This window comes from Oncorhynchus mykiss, chromosome 15 (genome assembly GCF_057628025.1).
Source record: "Oncorhynchus mykiss isolate SJ-2025 chromosome 15, ASM5762802v1, whole genome shotgun sequence".
In the NCBI taxonomy this organism is placed as follows: Eukaryota; Metazoa; Chordata; class Actinopteri; order Salmoniformes; family Salmonidae; genus Oncorhynchus; species Oncorhynchus mykiss.
Window position 1 is genome coordinate 62590001 of NC_143036.1, and position 20236 is coordinate 62610236.

Sequence of the window (20236 nt, forward strand, 5' to 3'; positions counted from 1 at the left end):
CTGTATACACATTCACTAGACTATATATACACACCATACTGTATACACACTCACTAGACTATATATACACACCATACTGTATACACACTCACTAGACTATATATACACACCATACTGTATACACATTCACTAGACTATATATATACACACCATATACACACTCACTAGACTATATATACACACCATACTGTATACACATTCACTAGACTATATATACACACCATACTGTATACACATTCACTAGACTATATATACACACCATATACACACTCACTAGACTATATTTACACACCATACTGTATACACACTCACTAGACTATATATACACATCATACTGTATACACATTCACTAGACTATATATACACACCATATACACACTCACTAGACTATATATACACACCATACTGTATACACACTCACTAGACTATATATACATAAGATATACACACTCACTAGACTATATATACACACCATATACACTCACTAGACTATATATACACACCATATACACACTCACTAGACTATATATACACACCATACTGTATACACACTCACTAGACTATATATACACACCATACTGTATACACATTCACTAGACTATATATACACACCATATACACACTCACTAGACTATATATACACACACCATACTGTATACACACTCACTAGACTATATATACACACCATACTGTATACACATTCACTAGACTATATATACACACCATATACACACTCACTAGACTATATATACACACACCATACTGTATACACACTCACTAGACTATATATACACACCATACTGTATACACATTCACTAGACTATATATACACACCATACTGTATACACACTCACTAGACTATATATACACACCATACTGTATACACACTCACTAGACTATATATACACACCATACTGTATACACATTCACTAGACTATATATATACACACCATATACACACTCACTAGACTATATATACACACCATACTGTATACACATTCACTAGACTATATATACACACCATACTGTATACACATTCACTAGACTATATATACACACCATATACACACTCACTAGACTATATTTACACACCATACTGTATACACACTCACTAGACTATATATACACATCATACTGTATACACATTCACTAGACTATATATACACACCATATACACACTCACTAGACTATATATACACACCATACTGTATACACACTCACTAGACTATATATACATAAGATATACACACTCACTAGACTATATATACACACCATATACACTCACTAGACTATATATACACACCATATACACACTCACTAGACTATATATACACACCATACTGTATACACACTCACTAGACTATATATACACACACCATACTGTATACACATTCACTAGACTATATATACACACCATATACACACTCACTAGACTATATATACACACCATACTGTATACACACTCACTAGACTATATATACACACCATACTGTATACACATTCACTAGACTATATATACACACACCATACTGTATACACATTCACTAGACTATATATACACACCATATACACACTCACTAGACTATATATACCAGTTTTTCCCAAACTTGGTGTCGGGGTCCCCTGAAATTGAAATTAGGTCTTATCAAACAAATAAACATAAAAATATTCAAATGAGTATAAGATACAACCTTTTAGTGTCAGCTAAAGGCCTTTAATGCACTTTCATGTCATTACTTTGATTTAGGACGGCATAACAGATCCAAAATTGAGTGAATATGATCAAACAGCATTAACTAGGGAATGTACCATTTTCTAGTGTCAATTCGGGGTTGTGTGCAGAAAAGGTTTGTGAACCCCTGATATATACACACCATTTACACACTCACTCACACACACTATATTGACAATCCCACACAAACACACACACATTCACACACGCTACATACGCACACACACGCAGACCGACACAACACAAACACACACACACACACACATTTACACACACATGCACTTACAGACAAGCACTTTTACACTCATCATTTGCTGCTGCTACTCTGTTCTTTATTATTGGGGTGGCAGGGTAGCCTAGTGGTTAGAGTGTTGGACTAGTAACCGAAAGGTTGCATGTTCATATCCCTTAGCTGACAAGGTACAAATCTGGCGTTCTGCCCCTGAAAAGGCAGTTAACCCACTGAAAATAAGAATTTGTTCTTAACTGACTTGCCTAGTTAAATAAAAAAAATTAGTCTTATTATTATCTATCCTGATTCCTAGTCACTTTACCCTGCCTTCATGTATCTACCTCAAATACCTCTCTGCACACTGATCTGGTATTGATACTCTCTGTATATAGCTCCATTATTGATCTATATACTGGTACTCCCTGTATATAGATACATTATTGATCTGGTACTCCCTGTATATAGATCCATTATTGATCTGGTCCCTGTATATAGATCCATTATTGATCTGGTACTGGTACTCCCTGTATATAGCTCCATTATTGACCTGGTACTGGTACCCTCTCTATATAGCTCCATTATTGATCTGGTACTGGTACTCCCTGTATATTGATCCATTATTGATCTGGTACTGGTACTCTCTGTATATAGCTCCACATTGATCTGGTACTGGTACTCCCTGTATATAGCTCCATTATTGATCTGGTACTGGTACTCCCTGTATATAGATACATTATTGATCTGGTACTCCCTGTATATAGATCCATTATTGATCTGGTCCCTGTATATAGATCCATTATTGATCTGGTCCCTGTATATAGCTCCATTATTGACCTGGTACTGGTACCCTCTCTATATAGCTCCATTATTGATCTGGTACTGGTACTCCCTGTATATTGATCCATTATTGATCTGGTACTGGTACTCTCTGTATATAGCTCCACATTGATCTGGTACTGGTACTCCCTGTATATAGCTCCATTATTGATCTGGTACTGGTACTCCCTGTATATAGATACATTATTGATCTGGTACTCCCTGTATATAGATCCATTATTGATCTGGTACTGGTACTCCCTGTATATAGATCCATTATTGATCTGGTACTCCCTGTATATAGATCCATTATTGATCTGGTACTGGTACTCCCTGTATATAGCTCCACATTGATCTGGTACTGGTATTCCCTGTATATAGATCCATTATTGATCTGGTACTGGTACTCCCTGTATATAGATCCATTATTGATCTGGTACTGGTACTCCCTGTATATAGCTCCATTATTGACCTGGTACTGGTACCCTCTCTATATAGCTCCATTATTGATCTGGTACTGGTACTCCCTGTATATAGATCCATTATTGATCTGGTACTTGTACTCTCTGTATATAGCTCCACATTGATATGGTACTGGTACTCCCTGTATATTGATCCATTATTGATCTGGTACTGGTACTCTCTGTATATAGCTCCACATTGATCTGGTACTGGTACTCCCTGTATATAGCTCCATTATTGATCTGGTACTGGTACTCCCTGTATATAGATCCATTATTGATCTGGTACTTGTACTCTCTGTATATAGCTCCACATTGATATGGTACTGGTACTCCCTGTATGTTGATCCATTATTGATCTGGTACTGGTACTCTCTGTATATAGCTCCACATTGATCTGGTACTGGTACTCCCTGTATATAGATCCATTATTGATATGGTACTGGTACTCCCTGTATATAGCTCCACATTGATCTGGTACTGGTATTCCCTGTATATAGCTCCACATTGATCTGGTACTGGTACTCCCTGTATATAGCTCCATTATTGATCTGGTACTGGTACTCCCTGTATATAGCTCCACATTGATCTGGTACTGGTATTCCCTGTATATAGCTCCACATTGATCTGGTACTGGTATTCCCTGTATATAGATCCATTATTGATCTGGTACTGGTACTCCCTGTATATAGATCCATTATTGATCTGGTACTGGTATTCCCTGTATATAGCTCCACATTGATATGGTACTGGTATTCCCTGTATATAGCTCCACATTGATCTGGTACTGGTATTCCCTGTATATAGTTCCACATTGATCTGGTACTGGTACTCCCTGTATATAGCTCCACATTGATCTGGTACTGGTACTCCCTGTATATAGATCCATTATTGATCTGGTACTGGTACTCCCTGTATATAGATCCATTATTGATCTGGTACTGGTACTCCCTGTATATAGATCCATTATTGATCTGGTACTGGTACTCCCTGTATATACGTAGCTCCATTCTTGTGTATTTTATTTTATTCCTTGTGTTACTATTTTATTTGGATTATTATTTTTCCACTCTGCATCATAGGGAAAAGCTCGTAAGCAAGAATTTCACTGTAAAGTTGTATTCAGCGCAGGTGCCAAATAACATTTGATTTGATTTGATTTACAACCTAAGTAAAGCAGTCATTTTGGTCAAGTGCTCTCTCCATCTCCAGTGGATAATGGGTTTTAGACCACTTTCAATTTAATGATTCAACTTCAAATTGTTTATTGTAGTCCTTTGTCTTTCAATACATTTAAGTTCCTTCATTCTTGGATATGGCAGCACATTTTACATTTTGCAATCCAGCATTTGGATGTCGTTCTAAAATGGCTTCCCTCTACATGCAGCTCAAATAATGAGTGAGTGGTTTTAAGCCACTCTTTTTGGGAATTGAATCTGAAGCAGGTTTTTAATCTGCAATGGGGATGGATGACAGTAGTCCTTCAGTTAGAGTGTCTCTCTTTCTTCCTTTACAAGAGGTTATTAAGTTAACCTTAAAAGCCTCTGCCTGCAGCAAAATGACTTTATCCCATCAAGTCACAAAGAAAAATACATTTGGTATATGGTCCGAAGTAAGATCACTTGACTCAATGCCCCACGGTGCATCTTTCAATGTATCCAGTGATTGCAATTAGATTGACTACAATGTCATGGAGAGGCTGCTGAATAGTTCGTGACAATTAGCAGTTGACATTTAACTCTTTGCTAAATGGACATAATTAAACATGAACTGGCTAGTTAACTCATGGATTCTACACATAAGGCGCACTGTCATTGGATATTCCTCCCATTCTTTTTCATGTCCTTCACATGAAAGTCAACTTTTTGATTCCTCTCTGATGAAATTGACGGCAATACTCATCGCTCTGGCTTCCCTGGCTTCAGCTTTCCCTCTCATCTCCAATGGATGTAGAGCCCGGCTGATTTGACAGCCTTGTAAATTCCTCAAACAGCACGGTCCAAAACACTCTGCCCGCTGAGAGTCCTGGCCAAAATGTGAAAACCTGCAGAACAGGCCCAGAATGAAAGCAGCACCCCTTCCAAACCTAAACCTTGATGGTAGCTGAAAGAACATGTTTCTAGTAGTAATAATTATACAGCATCTCCATATCCATCTTTCTCAGCCAATATACTGGGAGAGAGCGCCTGGGAGAGGGCAGAGTAGGGGTTTTGGGCATGGAGGGAGGGAGCTGACCCAGTTAGAGTTGGGCTGGGTTGTGAGGAGGAGTTGGTCTGGTCTGCGGCGCCGCCAGCCAGGCACAGGGTATGATGTGGGCCCTGCTAAGCCATCTGGCCGTCCTGTAATTGGGTAGGGCTCTTACACCTGCATGACACACCTCGGGAGGGATGAGCGTTTGAGATGGAAGAGGGGAAGTAGAAACTCAGACTCTCTGTGCTTCCTCAGGTGTGCTTAGAGGAAAACAACTGAAAGCGAAAAGCAGCTGGTCTTGTTTTAATCTGTCTGCTATCCTGAATACATTATCCTCCATCTTTGTTTGGCATGTTGATTTGAGAGATTTCCAGGCTTTGGTGTCCTGATATTTTAGCTGGCCTTGTATCTCCCTTGTATCTCACAGACTAGGTACATTTGACGTGTTGCCTCAGCAGTGGAACATACTGTAGTGGGCGTGCTGGTGCATGACTGTGAGAGGAAGTGCTTTCATTATAACAAAGTTGATGCTTTGTGTTAAAAGGGCATTTCTGAATTTGATCGGGATGCATCATTAAACATGCTCTCTGTAATGTATTATTTAGCTTTGGCTTGAAGTTGGTTTATAATAAAGGCAATTGAAAGGGCAGGTATTGACTTATTGTTGAAATTGAGATATGATCGCTATGGCGATGACAGCCCATGGAAAAGGGAAAAGGTCAGAGGCAAATTAGCTGCCATCCAGCCAGAACAGAATGCTACTCCATGTTCAAGTGGGTCACCTGCCACACAAGAGTGTTCAGCCTCTATACAAGACTTGTTTATACAAGAAAACATAGAATTTGAGACAGAATAACCCTTTATTATTCTGGAATGATCCTGAGAAGCATCACTGTCTCCATGGGGGGTCTCCAACTCACAGTAGGCCTGAGAACATTCTCTCTCCAAGCATAATGCATTTGACAGTGATGTCACAATGATCCAAGGTATTTTACACTTTATATGTGACCACCTGCTCAAAGAGAACATTAAAATGGCTGCCTTGAACCAGGCCCAAGTTAGTAAATCCTTTAAGCATTTGATGATAATTTGTTTATGAACTTCTTTCTATAACGCACCTGTGGTGATGCATTAATACAACAGTGATATCAACCCCTGTACTATATAGTTACCACATCATGTAGCCACTCATTCTCCCAGAGCAATGTCTATAGGCACAGAGCCAAAAGCATCCATCACTTGGTGCTTTGACCTTGAGATAGGAACAAAACTATCTGATCACGTCTCTGCGTCTCGACATCAGCCGCTGCGTCTCTTTGAATAATTGGGTGTATGAATAAGAAATGCACTGAGTCAAAATAGATAAATGACTTGTTTCAGCTCTGTCACATCAGCTTAGCATCTAGGCATAGGTCCTTTGTGCTGAGGACAAAGTGGCTCTATGGGTCATTCACCTGGTAGGTGGGTTTGTACTGTTCACAGGGGCCCAACAGGGGGGAGCCATCAAACATCAGGGCATGTTACAAATATCTCCCTACTGTTCCAGGGTGTCAGATGTTCTCTTTAATGATGGCCCCGCCGTGCTGATCTGGCCTCTAAGTGGATAGATTGTCTCTCTTGTTCCCACAATGCAAATGTGTTCCTAAATGGGGCTGTTTCCTGCTCAGGGTTTCTTGTAATTACAGCCCTTTGGTGGAGCTCTTTTGTTCAGCCTCTGTCTGACTCACTCACGTCTGTCAGGAGAGCGGGAAACTCTAGCAGGTGTGCATTAGGGCCCTTCGGATTGGAGTCTGACGTGGACAAACATGAAAACATCACGCCTGAAGCCTACAATACAATACATGCCCTCCATTCCCTTCCCACGGGATCAATCCTATCTCCAATAGAAGAGAAGACGCCTCCTCCCACATAGCCTACTCTCTCCTGAGAGCGGCATTATATTCCGAAAGTCCTCTCCTTGCCTGCACTGAAGTGTCTCTGTCGTGGCCCGTCGTGCCTCTCCACAGCTCAGCGCCCACACTAACCTCGATGCTGCCTTTCAAAGGGAGACAAGGGAAGGCAGGGAGAACATGAAGGTGTAGGTGGAACCTTGAACTAGAGGGGAGAGTCAAAGGGCTCACAGAAGCACTGATTGCTGTGTTCATTCATAGCAATTAGCAAAGATTTCAGGGAGGGGTTTCAAGGCAAGTTAGAACCTGCGTTAGAACACATCAACGCAATTGTATACCCTTTATATAGTAGCCTGTAGGTGCATATTATGGTAAATTGTCATTATCATGGCTTGTGTTTGACACCCTGAAGGATGTCTTTGTCAGATCTGCAAGGGTCATTAAATACGTGTTGACAACACAGCTGGAGAACACAGTCCTCTCGTGCGTTCACAGCGTGTTCCCATACAACAGCTGGCAAAGCCAAAGTGAGTGAACAACAGCACCTCATGCTAACAGGCTTGCCAATGCCTGCAAAGTGATTGAACAACACCACACCCTGCTAACAGGCTTGTCAATGCCTCTAAAGTGAGTTAGCAACAGCTAACACTCTTATCCTGTGAATACACTGCACTCTCAATTGGATTATATGTTTTCTCCCATAAACACACTCAGTGAACCTACAAAGCAATCGGATCACCTTGCCATCTAGTGACTCATAGAGTATCTATCTATACATTCTTCCATCTACGGTATTATGAATCTAGTATCATGAAACAGGGCACGTTGGAAATGACTTTTGTTTCACAACCTCATTATAGTTTTTATACACTGTAGTAGTATGGAGCAATATATAAATATACAGTTGAAGTCTGAAGTTTACATATACTTAGATTGGAGTCATTAAAACTCGTTTTTCAACCACTACACAAAATAGTATGTTGTTTTGGCAATGACTCAAGTTATTTTTCCAACAATTGTTTACAGACAGATTATTTCACTTATAATTCACTGTGTCACAATTCCAGTGGGTCAGAAGTTTACATACACTAAGTTGACAGTGCCTTTAAACAGCTTGGAAAATTCCAGAAAATGATGTAATTGCTTTAGAAGCTTCTGATAGGCTAATTGACATAATTTGAGTCAATTGAAGGTGTACCTGTGGATGTATTTCAAAGCCTAAATCAAATCAAATCAAATTTTATTTGTCACATACACATACACATGGTTACCTTCAAACTCAGTGTCTCTTTGCTTGACATCATGGGAAAATCAAAAGAAATCATCCAAGAAAAAAAATAAAATAATTGTAGACCTCCACAAGTCTGGTTCATGCTTGGGAGCAATTTCCAAACGCCTGAAAGTACCACGTTCATCTGTACAAACAATAGTACTCAAGTATAAACACCATGGGACCACGCAGCTGTCATACCGCTCAGGAAGGAGACACGTTCTGTCTCCTGGAGATGAATGTACTTTGGTGCGAAAGGTGCAAATCAATCCCAGATTGATCCCAGATCAATCCCAGCTCAATCCCAACAGCAAAGGACCTTGTGAAGATGCTGGAGGAAACCGGTACAAAAGTATCTATATCTACAGTAAAATGAGTCCTATATCGACATAACCTGAAAGGCCGCTCAGCAAGAAAGAAGCCACTGCTCTAAAACCGCCATAAAAAAGCCAGACTACGGTTTGCAACTGCACATGGGGACAAAGATCGTACCTTTTGGAGTAATGTCCTCTGGTCTGATGAAACAAAAATAGTTTTATAACTGTTCGGCCATAATGACCATCGTTATGTTTGGAGGAAAAAGGGGGAGGCTTGCAAGTCGAAGAACACCATCCCAACATGAAGCATGGGGGTGGCAGCATCATGTTGTGGGGGTGCTTTGCTGAAGGAGGGACTGGTGCACTTAACAAAATAGATGGCTTCATGAGGAGAGGAAATTATGTGGATATATTGAAGCAACATCTCAAGACAGTCAGGAAATTAAAGCTTGGTCGCAAATGGGTCTTCCAAATGGACAATGACCCCAAGCATACTTCCAAAGTTGTGGCAAAATGGCTTAAGGACAACAAAGTCAAGGTATTGGAGTGGCCATCACAAAGCCCTGACCTCAATCCTATAGAAAATGTGTGGGCAGAACTGAAAAAGTGTGTGCGAGCAAGGAGGCGTACATACTTGACTCAGTTACACCAGCTCTGTCAGGAGGAATGGGCCAAAATTCACCCAACTTATTGTGGGAAGCTTGTGGAAGGCTACCCAAAACATTTGACCCAGGTTAAACAATTTAAAGGCAATGCTACCAAATACTAATTGAGTGTATGTAAACCTCTGACCCACTGGGAATGTGATAATAGAAAAACATTTATTCTGGCATTTCACATTCTTAAAATAAGGTGGTGATCCTAACTGACCTAAGACAGGGAATTTTTACTAGGATTGAATGTCAAGAATTGTGAAAAACTGAGTTAAATGTATTTGGCTAAGGTGTATGTAAACTTCCGACTTCAACTGTATGTATCAAATCAAATTAAATGTTATTTGTCACATGCGCCGAGTACAACAGGTACTAGACCTTACAGTGAAATGCTTACTTACAAGCCCTTAATCAAAAATGCAGTGAAGAAAATACCTACGAAAAAGTAAGAGATAAAAATAACAAGTAATTAAAGAGTAGCAGTAAAATAACAATAGCGGGGTAATATACAGGGAGTACTGGTACAGAGTCAATGTGCGGGGGGGCACTGGTGTCGAGGTAATATGTACATGTAGGTAAAATTATTAAAAGTGACTATGCATAGACATTAACAGAGAGTAGCAGCAGCATAGAAGGGGGGTGGGGGGCAACACAAATTGTCTGGGTAGCTATTTGATTAGATGTTCGGGAGTCTTATTGCTTGGGGGACTTGGTACCGCTTGCCGTGCGGTAGCAGAGAGAACGGTCTATGACTAGGGTGGCTGGAGTCTTTGACAATTTTCAGGGCCTTCCTCTGACATCGCCTGGTATATAGGTCCTGGATGGCAGGAAGCTTGACCCCGGTGATGTACTGGGCCCTACGCACTACTCTGTGTAGTGCCTTGCGGAGTCGAGCAGTTTCCATACCAGGCAGTGATGCAACCCATCAGGATGCTCTCGATGCTGCAGCTGTAAAACCTTTTGAGGATCTGAGGACCAATGCCAAATATTTTTAGTCTCCTGAGGGGGAATAGGTTTTGTCATGCCCTCTTCACGACTGTCTTGGTGCACTTGGACCATGTTAGTTTGTTGGAGATGTGGATGCCAAGGAACTTGAAACTCTCAGCCTGCGTCACTACAGCCCGTCAATGAGAATATCTGGGCTATTTACTCTGCCGTCGCCCTGGTGACAGCATCGGCTGGTGACAATCTGCCCAGCACCTCTTAGCAAACAGACACCCACACACATGAAACGATTGTAAAATTGCTGTTCCTAGTTCCTGTAACAGAGACATGAATCTAAAGTAAACACACCTGGCTTCCTGCTGGTTGTTTATATGAAGTGCACAGTGGGGTAATAGTGGGTTATCCCTATGTCTTGCACGCTATAAAGGTTAGCAATACTATATTTGTTATCAATCCAATCACATGCCTGGAATCCATTTGCATGACTAGAATAGAACTGCATAAAAGTCCACACTTAAAGTAAAAAGTGGAGGTGTTAGAGGCTTTGTGAACGTCCCAAATGCCACCCTATTCCCAACATTTGGGACACAGGCTTTGTGTAGTGTGAAAGCCAGCTTCATCTGCCTAGGGCTGCTGGTAGAACCCTACAGGATCATTGTGGGATCCAGGTGTGTTTACTCAGGCTGAGCCAGCAAATGGTCACACAGAGGGAGCTCCACTCACTCATCTATAGCAGGGCCAGAGAAAACTGTCCCTGGCAGACATCTGTCACAACCAGCTAATCTTCCCTGACTCTCTCTTTCTTTGTCTTTCTTTCTCACTGTCTCTCTTTCTCTCTCGCTCTACCTTCAATTTGCCTCGCTCTCTCTGTATCTATTTATTCTATGTACAGTGGAAGCTATATTAAATTAGGTGTGTTAAACTCAACTCAATTAGGTGTGTTCAACTCAACTCTCCATGTCTCCTCCAGCTTCTGCCTGGCTGCCCAGCACCACCATGGCTGAGAGTCGAAGGGAAGCCCTGGCAGCGGCCCCGATGTCCACCACTGCCTCCGCGGTCGGTGCCAACGCTACCGACATCTCCGGCACCGGATCCAGCGAGGACTTCTCCAAGCTCAAGGACAAGTTCATGAACGAGCTCAACAAAATCCCACGTGAGTCATCATGTTTGTGGTTGGTGTCCCTTAACCTGCCTGGTGACAGAGTGGTAATTGGTTGAGTAGCTACTTCCTATAGACGTCTCACACATTCCTCATAGCACCCTTGGATCGGTTCTTTAGAGACTAATTGCAATCAACAAAGTACAAGTGGTCATTATCACTGATTGTGGATAGGGACTAATGGTGTTACTCAGAAGTACTGTGACTACTTTTAGAAACCCACTTGGCATTTGAGGTGACAAGACAACAAACAGCATTGTTTAGAAAGTTTTGTTTGTTAAGTATGTCTAATTTCCAAGATTGTTGGTTTTCTCAAAGCAAATTCACTTTTTCAATCTCCAAGGTTGTCTGTGTTGCTGGGCACCCTGCGTTTCTTCCCTCCATCAATACCCTCCCCCGACAGGAGACACGACTACAGCATGTTGGAATCCTGACCAACTGTGAGCCCATCACTCCTATATAAAAATGTTCCACCCAGTGATTCTGGAGGAGACACTTGTCTTTGCCTGTAATGTCTGTGGAACAGAAGCAGTTAGTTTGGGACAGCAGCATCCTTTGTTTATCCCAAACCCCAACCTACTTATCCAGTGGACGTTGTTGCGTTCAGCCTCCCAAGTCCTAAATATAGACATATCCACCGGCTCATGTGGAAGTAATTCCCGTGTCAGGAAACGGCTCCCGTGAAAAAGAGAGGTTCTATTGCTTTAGCTCCAACGTGAATGACACCACTTGTTTTATTATGCTGTCCTACATTCATAGCACAGGGAGCCTGATTAGAGATTTATCCTGCGTCTAGGGAGGCTCATTTAAAACCAACAACATATTTGCTTTGGGAAATAAAGCCGTAGAAGCTTTAGACAGTAGTCCGTGGTCAGTATGTGCTGCCCTGGACTTTACCCCATCAGACCAGAGATAGACTTTCATTGATTGACAAGCGACAAACACTTCCTAGAAGTGTGTTGGAGCCATTGGGCGCTCCAATGAAATTAGCACCACTGAGGAGCATATGGAAGCCATAATGAAGACACTGTAGGGGGGTGACTCTGATGTCCCCTGTGCCTCAGAGTAATGGTCCCTCATATCAGAACTGTTTCACCGTGAGAGGGCTTGAAGATATACCACCTGCCACATCTAGCTACTAAACCCCCCCCCCCCCCAATCCTAGCCAGCAACAGCTAACCTGGTGCCTCAGCACTCTCACAATGGAGTTGTGTTACCCTTCCAAAACACCCGGTCTTTCTCTCTTTTTGCTGTCTGTATTTGGCAATGACATGGTGGCAACCAGCCCATTAGGCTTTGTAACAACCCATGTACCACCTCTCTCCCTAATTATCACATTGCGTGATGTGGACAACGACTAAATAAGGGGTTGTTGGGTGTGCCTCAGACAGAGATGCTATCTGAAAGCAGCCACCGAAAAAGCCACTCCATGATAGTAGAGTTTAAATTACAGTTTTTGCTCCAGCCCTCAGTCAGAAATAGAAAACGAGAAGCTCCGCGCCGAGCGCTACCAGCCTGATGAATGCCCAACGACGTGTTTGTGCCGATACAGCTACTCCCAGTATTGGGACAGGTCATTAATGAATAAGACAGAATCAATTCATTGCCATAGCAAATGATTCATTGTGGGTATTTCTACATAGAAATAGATGGTTATCTATAAGACTTGACTCCTGGAGGTAAAGCTGAATGCACAGTGTTGTCAGAGTCGGGCATCTTGTGCTGTATCTCTGGTATAACCCAGTGGAATGCCTTGTGACATTAACAAAGATCCATGGATTAATCTCCAAGCCAGAAGCTCCTCTTCAGCCCCATCTGTTGGCCGATGCTGCTAGAAGTGGCAGTTTTTCAAATGGAGTTGAATTTCATCCCTCCAAAAATCTTCAGTGTTTTCTTCATACATTTTCCCTTCTCAAAAGTATTTTAAACCCCCAAACCTGGTTTTAAAAAACAATTAAGCAACACCACATGGAACAACGCCTCTCCCCCATGTGACCTGCTTGTTGTGTGTAAGTACTGACATGTATGTGTAACTGATAGATGCACACACACATACATTTCAAAACATGAACATGTAGTGTATGGAAATTGTTAAGTCTTTAGTCTGTAATGTATTGTTCGTCACGTGCCCAGTAAGACTAGCTGTTGCCATTGGCGTCAGCTAATCGGGATTAAAATAAATCAAATCATTTCTCATTCGCTGTCTCAAAACTATTTCACACCAAGGAGGACCTACAACAAAGACGATGTTATTAAAAGCATTACTTCCTCCATTACCTGCTGTAGCTCCATCCGCAAGGATGTTTGTTGAGATTAATGCAGACTGTCCCATTTTTTTCTCTCTTTCAAGTTTACCACTAAAGGTTTGTGGTCAGACTACTGACAGTATTGGCTTGCATGAAGTAATGTGTATGGAGAACGCCATGTGATGCCGTAGCGAGCGCCACATAAAGCTCATGGCCACACTCAGAGGGGTGTATCCGCTGCAGCTGTCTGTTTGTGTTGGGCCGCACCACACCATGCTCAGGGCCTTGTGGCCTAAGAGGGAGGCGTTGTAATGAATTTTCCAGCACTCCCTCTAAACACCAAAGGGTTTTTGTTTTCAGTGACAATAATGAACCTCTCAGTGTTAGAAATGCTTTGCTCCATAACTGCTGTCTCCACACTCTCCTCCATTACTCTAAATAACACAGACAAACGTATTGAAAATTACATTTCTAAAAACATGTATTTTCAAAGGCTGTCAATATGAGTGGGTTTTTCACACCTGTTTCTGTGGGAATTACACTGAAAGCTATACATACTCATTACAAAATGGACTGTTTGGGATTTTAAAAGAAATTAAATGTACAGGTGACTGAAAACTCTAACATTTCAAAAAAAAAATATTTAGAATAATTACTGAGTAGTTTATTTCACTTAGATTCTGCTCAGAAATGACAGCACCCTTTGAGGATTAGACTGGTGGTAGATTAGCAAAGACAAACTTCTCTGTCCCTCTCTGTCTGGCTCTAGTCCCGGTCCTCTCCCGGCCCTTGGACTGAGCCAGTAGGCCTGCCATGAGGCAGCAGGAGGGGGCTGGGGGACCAGAACTTAGAGCTAGCAGCTTACAGACGGGAAGAACAGCCCTCCTCGGACCAAACTTCTTGCCCCCCCGCCCAACCGAGCCCATGTCAGGAGGGTGCTCCATGGAGTGCAGGGGGAGATCCCCCCCTCATCAACAGTGTGATGCTTGACCCTTTTGAGAGTCCCAGTACGCTACCTCCCACCTTACCCACCCCCAGAGTAGCCTTTCAAAGAAGGGAATCAGAGGCCTGGTCCGAAACTCAATCACTTTCTTCCTCATTAGTTTTACATAAATCTTAACACAAATACCAGTTTGTGTAGCTAGTTACTTTTCTGTTACATATTCATCCTACCCCATTTGCAGCTATTGTTGCACTGTCATTGTTATTGTTCCCACAGTGGGAAAGGGCAAGGACTGGGGGTGCTGCTCTTGTTGGCATAACAACATGTAATGTCAAGGTTAATTGACCAACAGTGTGCTGTCACAATATATTAGTTTGTGTTGCCATGCCTATTACCCTGATACATCATCACCCCCCCCCCCCCCCCGCCCACTACTGTTGCCAGTCTATTGGATCCTTTGTATAATGATGTAAGGAGGCACATATCTCCTCAGAGGACCATGGGTAATGTGATGACAAGCAGGAAGCTCCCCCTGTGCCCCGGGGCAGACCCCAAGTGACTGATTACTATGGGCCCGTCCCATCAACCTCACCCGTCGTGAAAAATCTAACCGCTCCAACTCCCTCAGACTGCCTCTGCCCTGTGGCCGGAAACATTGAGATAGTATTGCATTCTGCCCCAAAACTAGATAATGAAATAGAGCCCTTTAGCTTCCATTATTCCTACTTTGTGTCTCACCAATTTGACTGATCCTGCTCTATCTATTGCCACACTGACAGTCGTTGTGTCTCTCAGTTGAGCATCACTTCAATAGACATCAGTGCACATAAATGTACACTATACTCAATAATATACTAAATATACTGTACATCAATGTTACTTTTTATTGTTGGGTAAGAGTTTCACGGTAAAGTCTACACCTGTTCTTGTCAGCACACGTGACAAATACAATTTGATTTGAACAATACTCATCAATATACACATCAATAATATGCATCAATATTACATGAATATTCACATCAAAACACTAAAAGCAAAACACAATCATAGAAAACAAACATTATTCAGTAAAAATGTCCTCAATCGTTTTTAATTGTCCCAGTGGCACCAATTCATCCTATTTTAGAGAGCCTTGGAGATCATTCCAGGTGAAAAAAAACACATTTTAAAATTTTAAATTTACCTACCTGTAACTCAGTGGAGATTGTAGGGATGTCCAGTTAGCCATCCCTAACGTCTGGTATCTCATACGTCTAGAAGTTAGCAAGTTAACAATTAAGTAACAATGAAGCTACAGAATGCAGTGATGTGTACTGAACGAATTGTCTGTAATAAACACTAGTGCACTATGATAAACTGCATCAAAAGGCTTAAATACAGTGGCAGCTGCATTCATATAGGCAACATCCCCATAGTCTATAACCCAGAATGAATGTTGACTGAATTATTTGTTTTCTGCTATTTAATTAAAGTCATGACAGATTCCAAGAGTCTCTTACAGATGACGTTCAGTAAAATGGCGGACTTTGTGAGAGGATTACCTTTCAGTTACTGTAACCTTTTCTTCTTCATCCACAGAGAGTATGTCTGAAAAGATGTGTTAGAACCAAAAGTCCCTCATCCTGTTTGCATTGTTCCGTGTGTCAAGAGTTCCATAGCCTTTGGCAGTCTGCAAGGTTTTGTTAAAAAACCCTGTCTGATAACTCAGCTGTCATATTTCAATGGTCCCCATTCCAGCCGGTTATCAGATCAATTCTGTCTGGAAGAAAAAAAAACAAAGGTTTGATAAGAAAGCGGGCGACTCGGAGCGCCAGACAAATGCAGCTGGAGCCTTCTGGTTCAGAGCGAATGAGCCAAAAGGCCCTGCTGTGTCCTTGAAGGCACCCGGAGGACGTTGATATTCACAGCTGAAAGCCGTCTCATTGTGTGGCGTCGAGGCACATTGGCTGCCGCTGACTGGATGGTTTTTGACTACGGCTGCAGAAATGTGATTTGCGCCTCTCCTCCGGAGCTGTGAACACCAAACACGCATTCCATCATCCGGCGCCTGCATCATTTTCCGTTCACCGTTGTGTGTGGCGAAACGAGAGTTAACTACTGCTTAAAGTTGAAGTGCAGTGCACCCGCTGGCGTCGCGGTCTCAAGAGAGAATAGACGCACCATGTAGTTAATTAGGGAATGCTTTTATTGCTTTCGGGGACTCAGGTTATTTTAATTAAGCAACACAAAAGTGTCTTTCAGTATTAGACACATGCCCAATAAAATAGATAAGGCCTGAGTTATTGCGTTGGATTTCACAGCAATGGGCTGTGCATTATAACAGTTGTACCACTGATGACAACACATTGTAAATAACCACAGAAGGTGGCAGTACCATTTAAACATATTATATTTCATGGTGCACAACGGAATCCAATTGCAGTGCAGTCTGCCTCGTCAAAATAATGCCACATTTCACTGTTATTTTCGCGATCGTTTGTAGAAACGGACCACGGCGCAGCGGATGTTGAGTTCCACATAATTTTTATGATAAAGTGAAACTTAACAAAGACAAATAAACAATAAACTAACAACGAACCGTGACTACAGAGGTGCTACGTGCACTAACTCTAAACACAATATCCCACAAACACAGGTGGGAACAAACACTACTTAAATATGATCCCCAATTAGAGACAATGATTACCAGCTGTCTCTAATTGGGAATCATACAAATCACCAACATAGAAACATGAAAACTAGAACACCCACATAGAAAAAATAAACTAGACTAACACCCCAGTCACCTGACCTGGAGCTGGACCGGACACCGTGCTCGGACTGGGCATCGGCGCAGAGGAGAGCTCCTGCCATGGAGCTGGACTGGACGCCGTGTCTGGAAGCTCCGGAACGTTGACCCTCGCTGAAGGTTCCGGACCGTTGACCGTCGCTGGAGGTTCCGGACCGTGGACCGTCTCATGAGGTTCCGGACCGCTGACCATCGTTGGAGGTTCCGTACTGTGGACCGTCTCAGGAGGTGGGAACCGTCGCCGGAAGCTCTGGACTGGGAACCGCCGCCGGAAGCTCTGGACTGGGAACCGTCGCCGGAAGCTCCGGACTGGGAACCGTCGCCGGAAGTTCCGAACTGGGATCCGTCGCCGGAAGCTCCGGACTGGGAACCGTCGCCGGAAGCTCCGGACTGGGAACTGTCGCCGGAAGCTCTGGACTGGGAACCGTCGCTGCGTGGGGAAGCTCTGGACTGGGAACCGCCGCCGGAAGCTCTGGACTGGGAACCGTCGCCGGAAGCTCCGGACTGGGAACCGTCGCCGGAAGTTCCGAACTGGGATCCGTCGCCGGAAGCTCCGGACTGGGAACCGTCGCCGGAAGCTCCGGACTGGGAACTGTCGCCGGAAGCTCTGGACTGGGAACCGTCGCTGCGTGGGGCCGGCACTGGTGGTACCGGACTGGTGACACGCACCTCAGGGAGAGTGCGGGGAGAAGGAACAGGACGTACTGGGCTGTGAAGGCGCACCGGAGACCTGGTGCGTATAGCCTGCATCAATGGTACCGGTTCGATGACACACCTCACACTTACGTAAGTGTGAGGAGCTTGCATTGGACTTACTGGGCTGTGGAGACGTACATCTGGGCGAGTGCGAGGAGCAGGCACAGGACGTACCGGACTGTGGAGGCGCACTGGAGGCCTGATGCGTGGGACCGGCACAGATTGCACCGGACTGGTAACACACTCCTCCAAACGCCTGCGTTGCCGCATACTCCTGGCCAACAGCAGCTGCAAACGCAGATTAGGAAGGAACAGACAGAGTATCCCATCTACCACACAATGACATTACTACAACGTATCCAATTTACCAGCAGAGACATTCTTCAATGGACAAAGGACTCGGTTGGGCAAGACGGCCTTCCATCTAACACCAACCTACCGAAGCGCAGCTCAGAGTAAATAGTTATTTCATTTTCCTTTTCCAAATGGGCAGTAATTTAGAATGCATAAGATGCTGTATTTACGATAGCACAGCTTCGCCATTTGTTCCTCAGTCTTCCCGCTCTTTCACTCAAACCCAGCCCTTTTCTTTTGTGTAACAAGCTGTCATATCTGTTCCGCCCGCTAGGGACGTTTTCCTTTATGACGTTATTTGTAATCAAGTTATGATTTAATTATGTGTATGTGTAATTCTGTGTGATTGGTTAGTTATTTAGGAAATAAATAATTAAACCCAATTTTGTATTGCTGATTCAACTTGTTAGCCAGGGTTCGTGCAGATAACCAAGAATTTACAACTTTCAGATGAGACTGAATTTAGATGACGATTAATATTGACTGCTATTGATGTAAAATATTACTAGGTCTTTAAAAGTTTATTCGGGAAGATAACAGCTCTATAAATATTATTTTTTGGTGCCCCGACTCTCTAGTTAATTACATTAACATGATTAGCTCAATCAGGTAATATTAATTACGGAGAAATTATTTTATAGAATAGCATGTCATATCACTTAATCCTGCATAGCCAAAGACACGACAATTATATAAAGGTATCGATAATTACCATACTAATGCAAAGTGACATAATTTTACCACTAAAACAATTATAACAAACAAGTTTCAAAACAATATTTTGTATTTTTCAAATGTTTTTCTTCAACAACTTTGTGAGCAACAGAAAACCAGTTTTTCGGAGACCACAGCTCAAGGGGGTGAATTCAAAATGGGGTGTATCGGGGGAGATTGTCCCTGCCATTAGCACACCACTGTGCCAAGGCCAAGGCTGTAGATCCCAAAGATATTTTAGAGCATCACTCAATGTTTTTCCTAAAAGGAGAGTGCTTATCGATTTTGTCAACAGCGCATTGATTTTGTTCTCTCCCTTTCCCTCCTCTCTGACGGCGAGGAGGTGAGGGAAATTCAGTGAAGCGCTGGTGAGCCAAAGCCCCAGGGAGAATAGACCGTCATATATTTCTCCTGTGATGGTTCTTTCTAGTGGCCTGCAGATATAGAGTCTTCAAAGTAGCACCGAAAGGTGACAAACGTTAGATTTACAATGAAGCCAATTGCCTCCCATTGTTCCATACGAATAGAGTTAGTAGTACCACAACAGGTTTCTGAGTACAGAGAGGAAATGTACTATGTAATCTTTTCTATGGTCATAATTATTCTGTAATTATACTGAACAAAAATATAAACGCATATGCAACAATTTCAACCATTTTACTAAGCTGCAGTTCATATAAGGAAATCAGTCAGTTGAAATAAATCAAATCAAATCAAATGTATTTATATAGCCCTTCTTACATCAGCTGATATCTCAAAGTGCTGTACAGAAACCCAGCCTAAAACTCCAAACAGCAAGCAATGCAGGTGTAGAAGCACGGTGACTAGGAA

The 20236-nt window shown here is 42.6% G+C and overlaps 1 protein-coding gene and 1 long non-coding RNA gene across 8 annotated transcripts in view; one reads left to right on the forward strand and one right to left on the reverse strand.

Annotated features, from left to right (window-relative positions):
• Window positions 1-20236, forward strand: part of LOC110490458 (synaptotagmin-1) — a 209706-nt gene that overhangs the window by 154321 nt on the left and 35149 nt on the right. For all 7 annotated transcript variants that reach the window (XM_036944841.2, XM_036944838.2, XM_090200710.1 and 4 more), the window contains one exon: window positions 11476-11658. In XM_036944841.2, coding sequence (XP_036800736.1) covers window positions 11502-11658 — 157 coding nt within the window. In that variant the 5' untranslated portion in view covers window positions 11476-11501. The remainder of the gene's footprint in view (window positions 1-11475; window positions 11659-20236) is intronic.
• LOC149978142 (uncharacterized) lies at window positions 15706-16930 on the reverse strand. Its single transcript, XR_016486834.1, has 2 exons — window positions 16395-16930; window positions 15706-16106 (listed from the first exon to the last, which is right to left on the reverse strand). It is a non-coding gene; the product is annotated as an uncharacterized LOC149978142 (long non-coding RNA).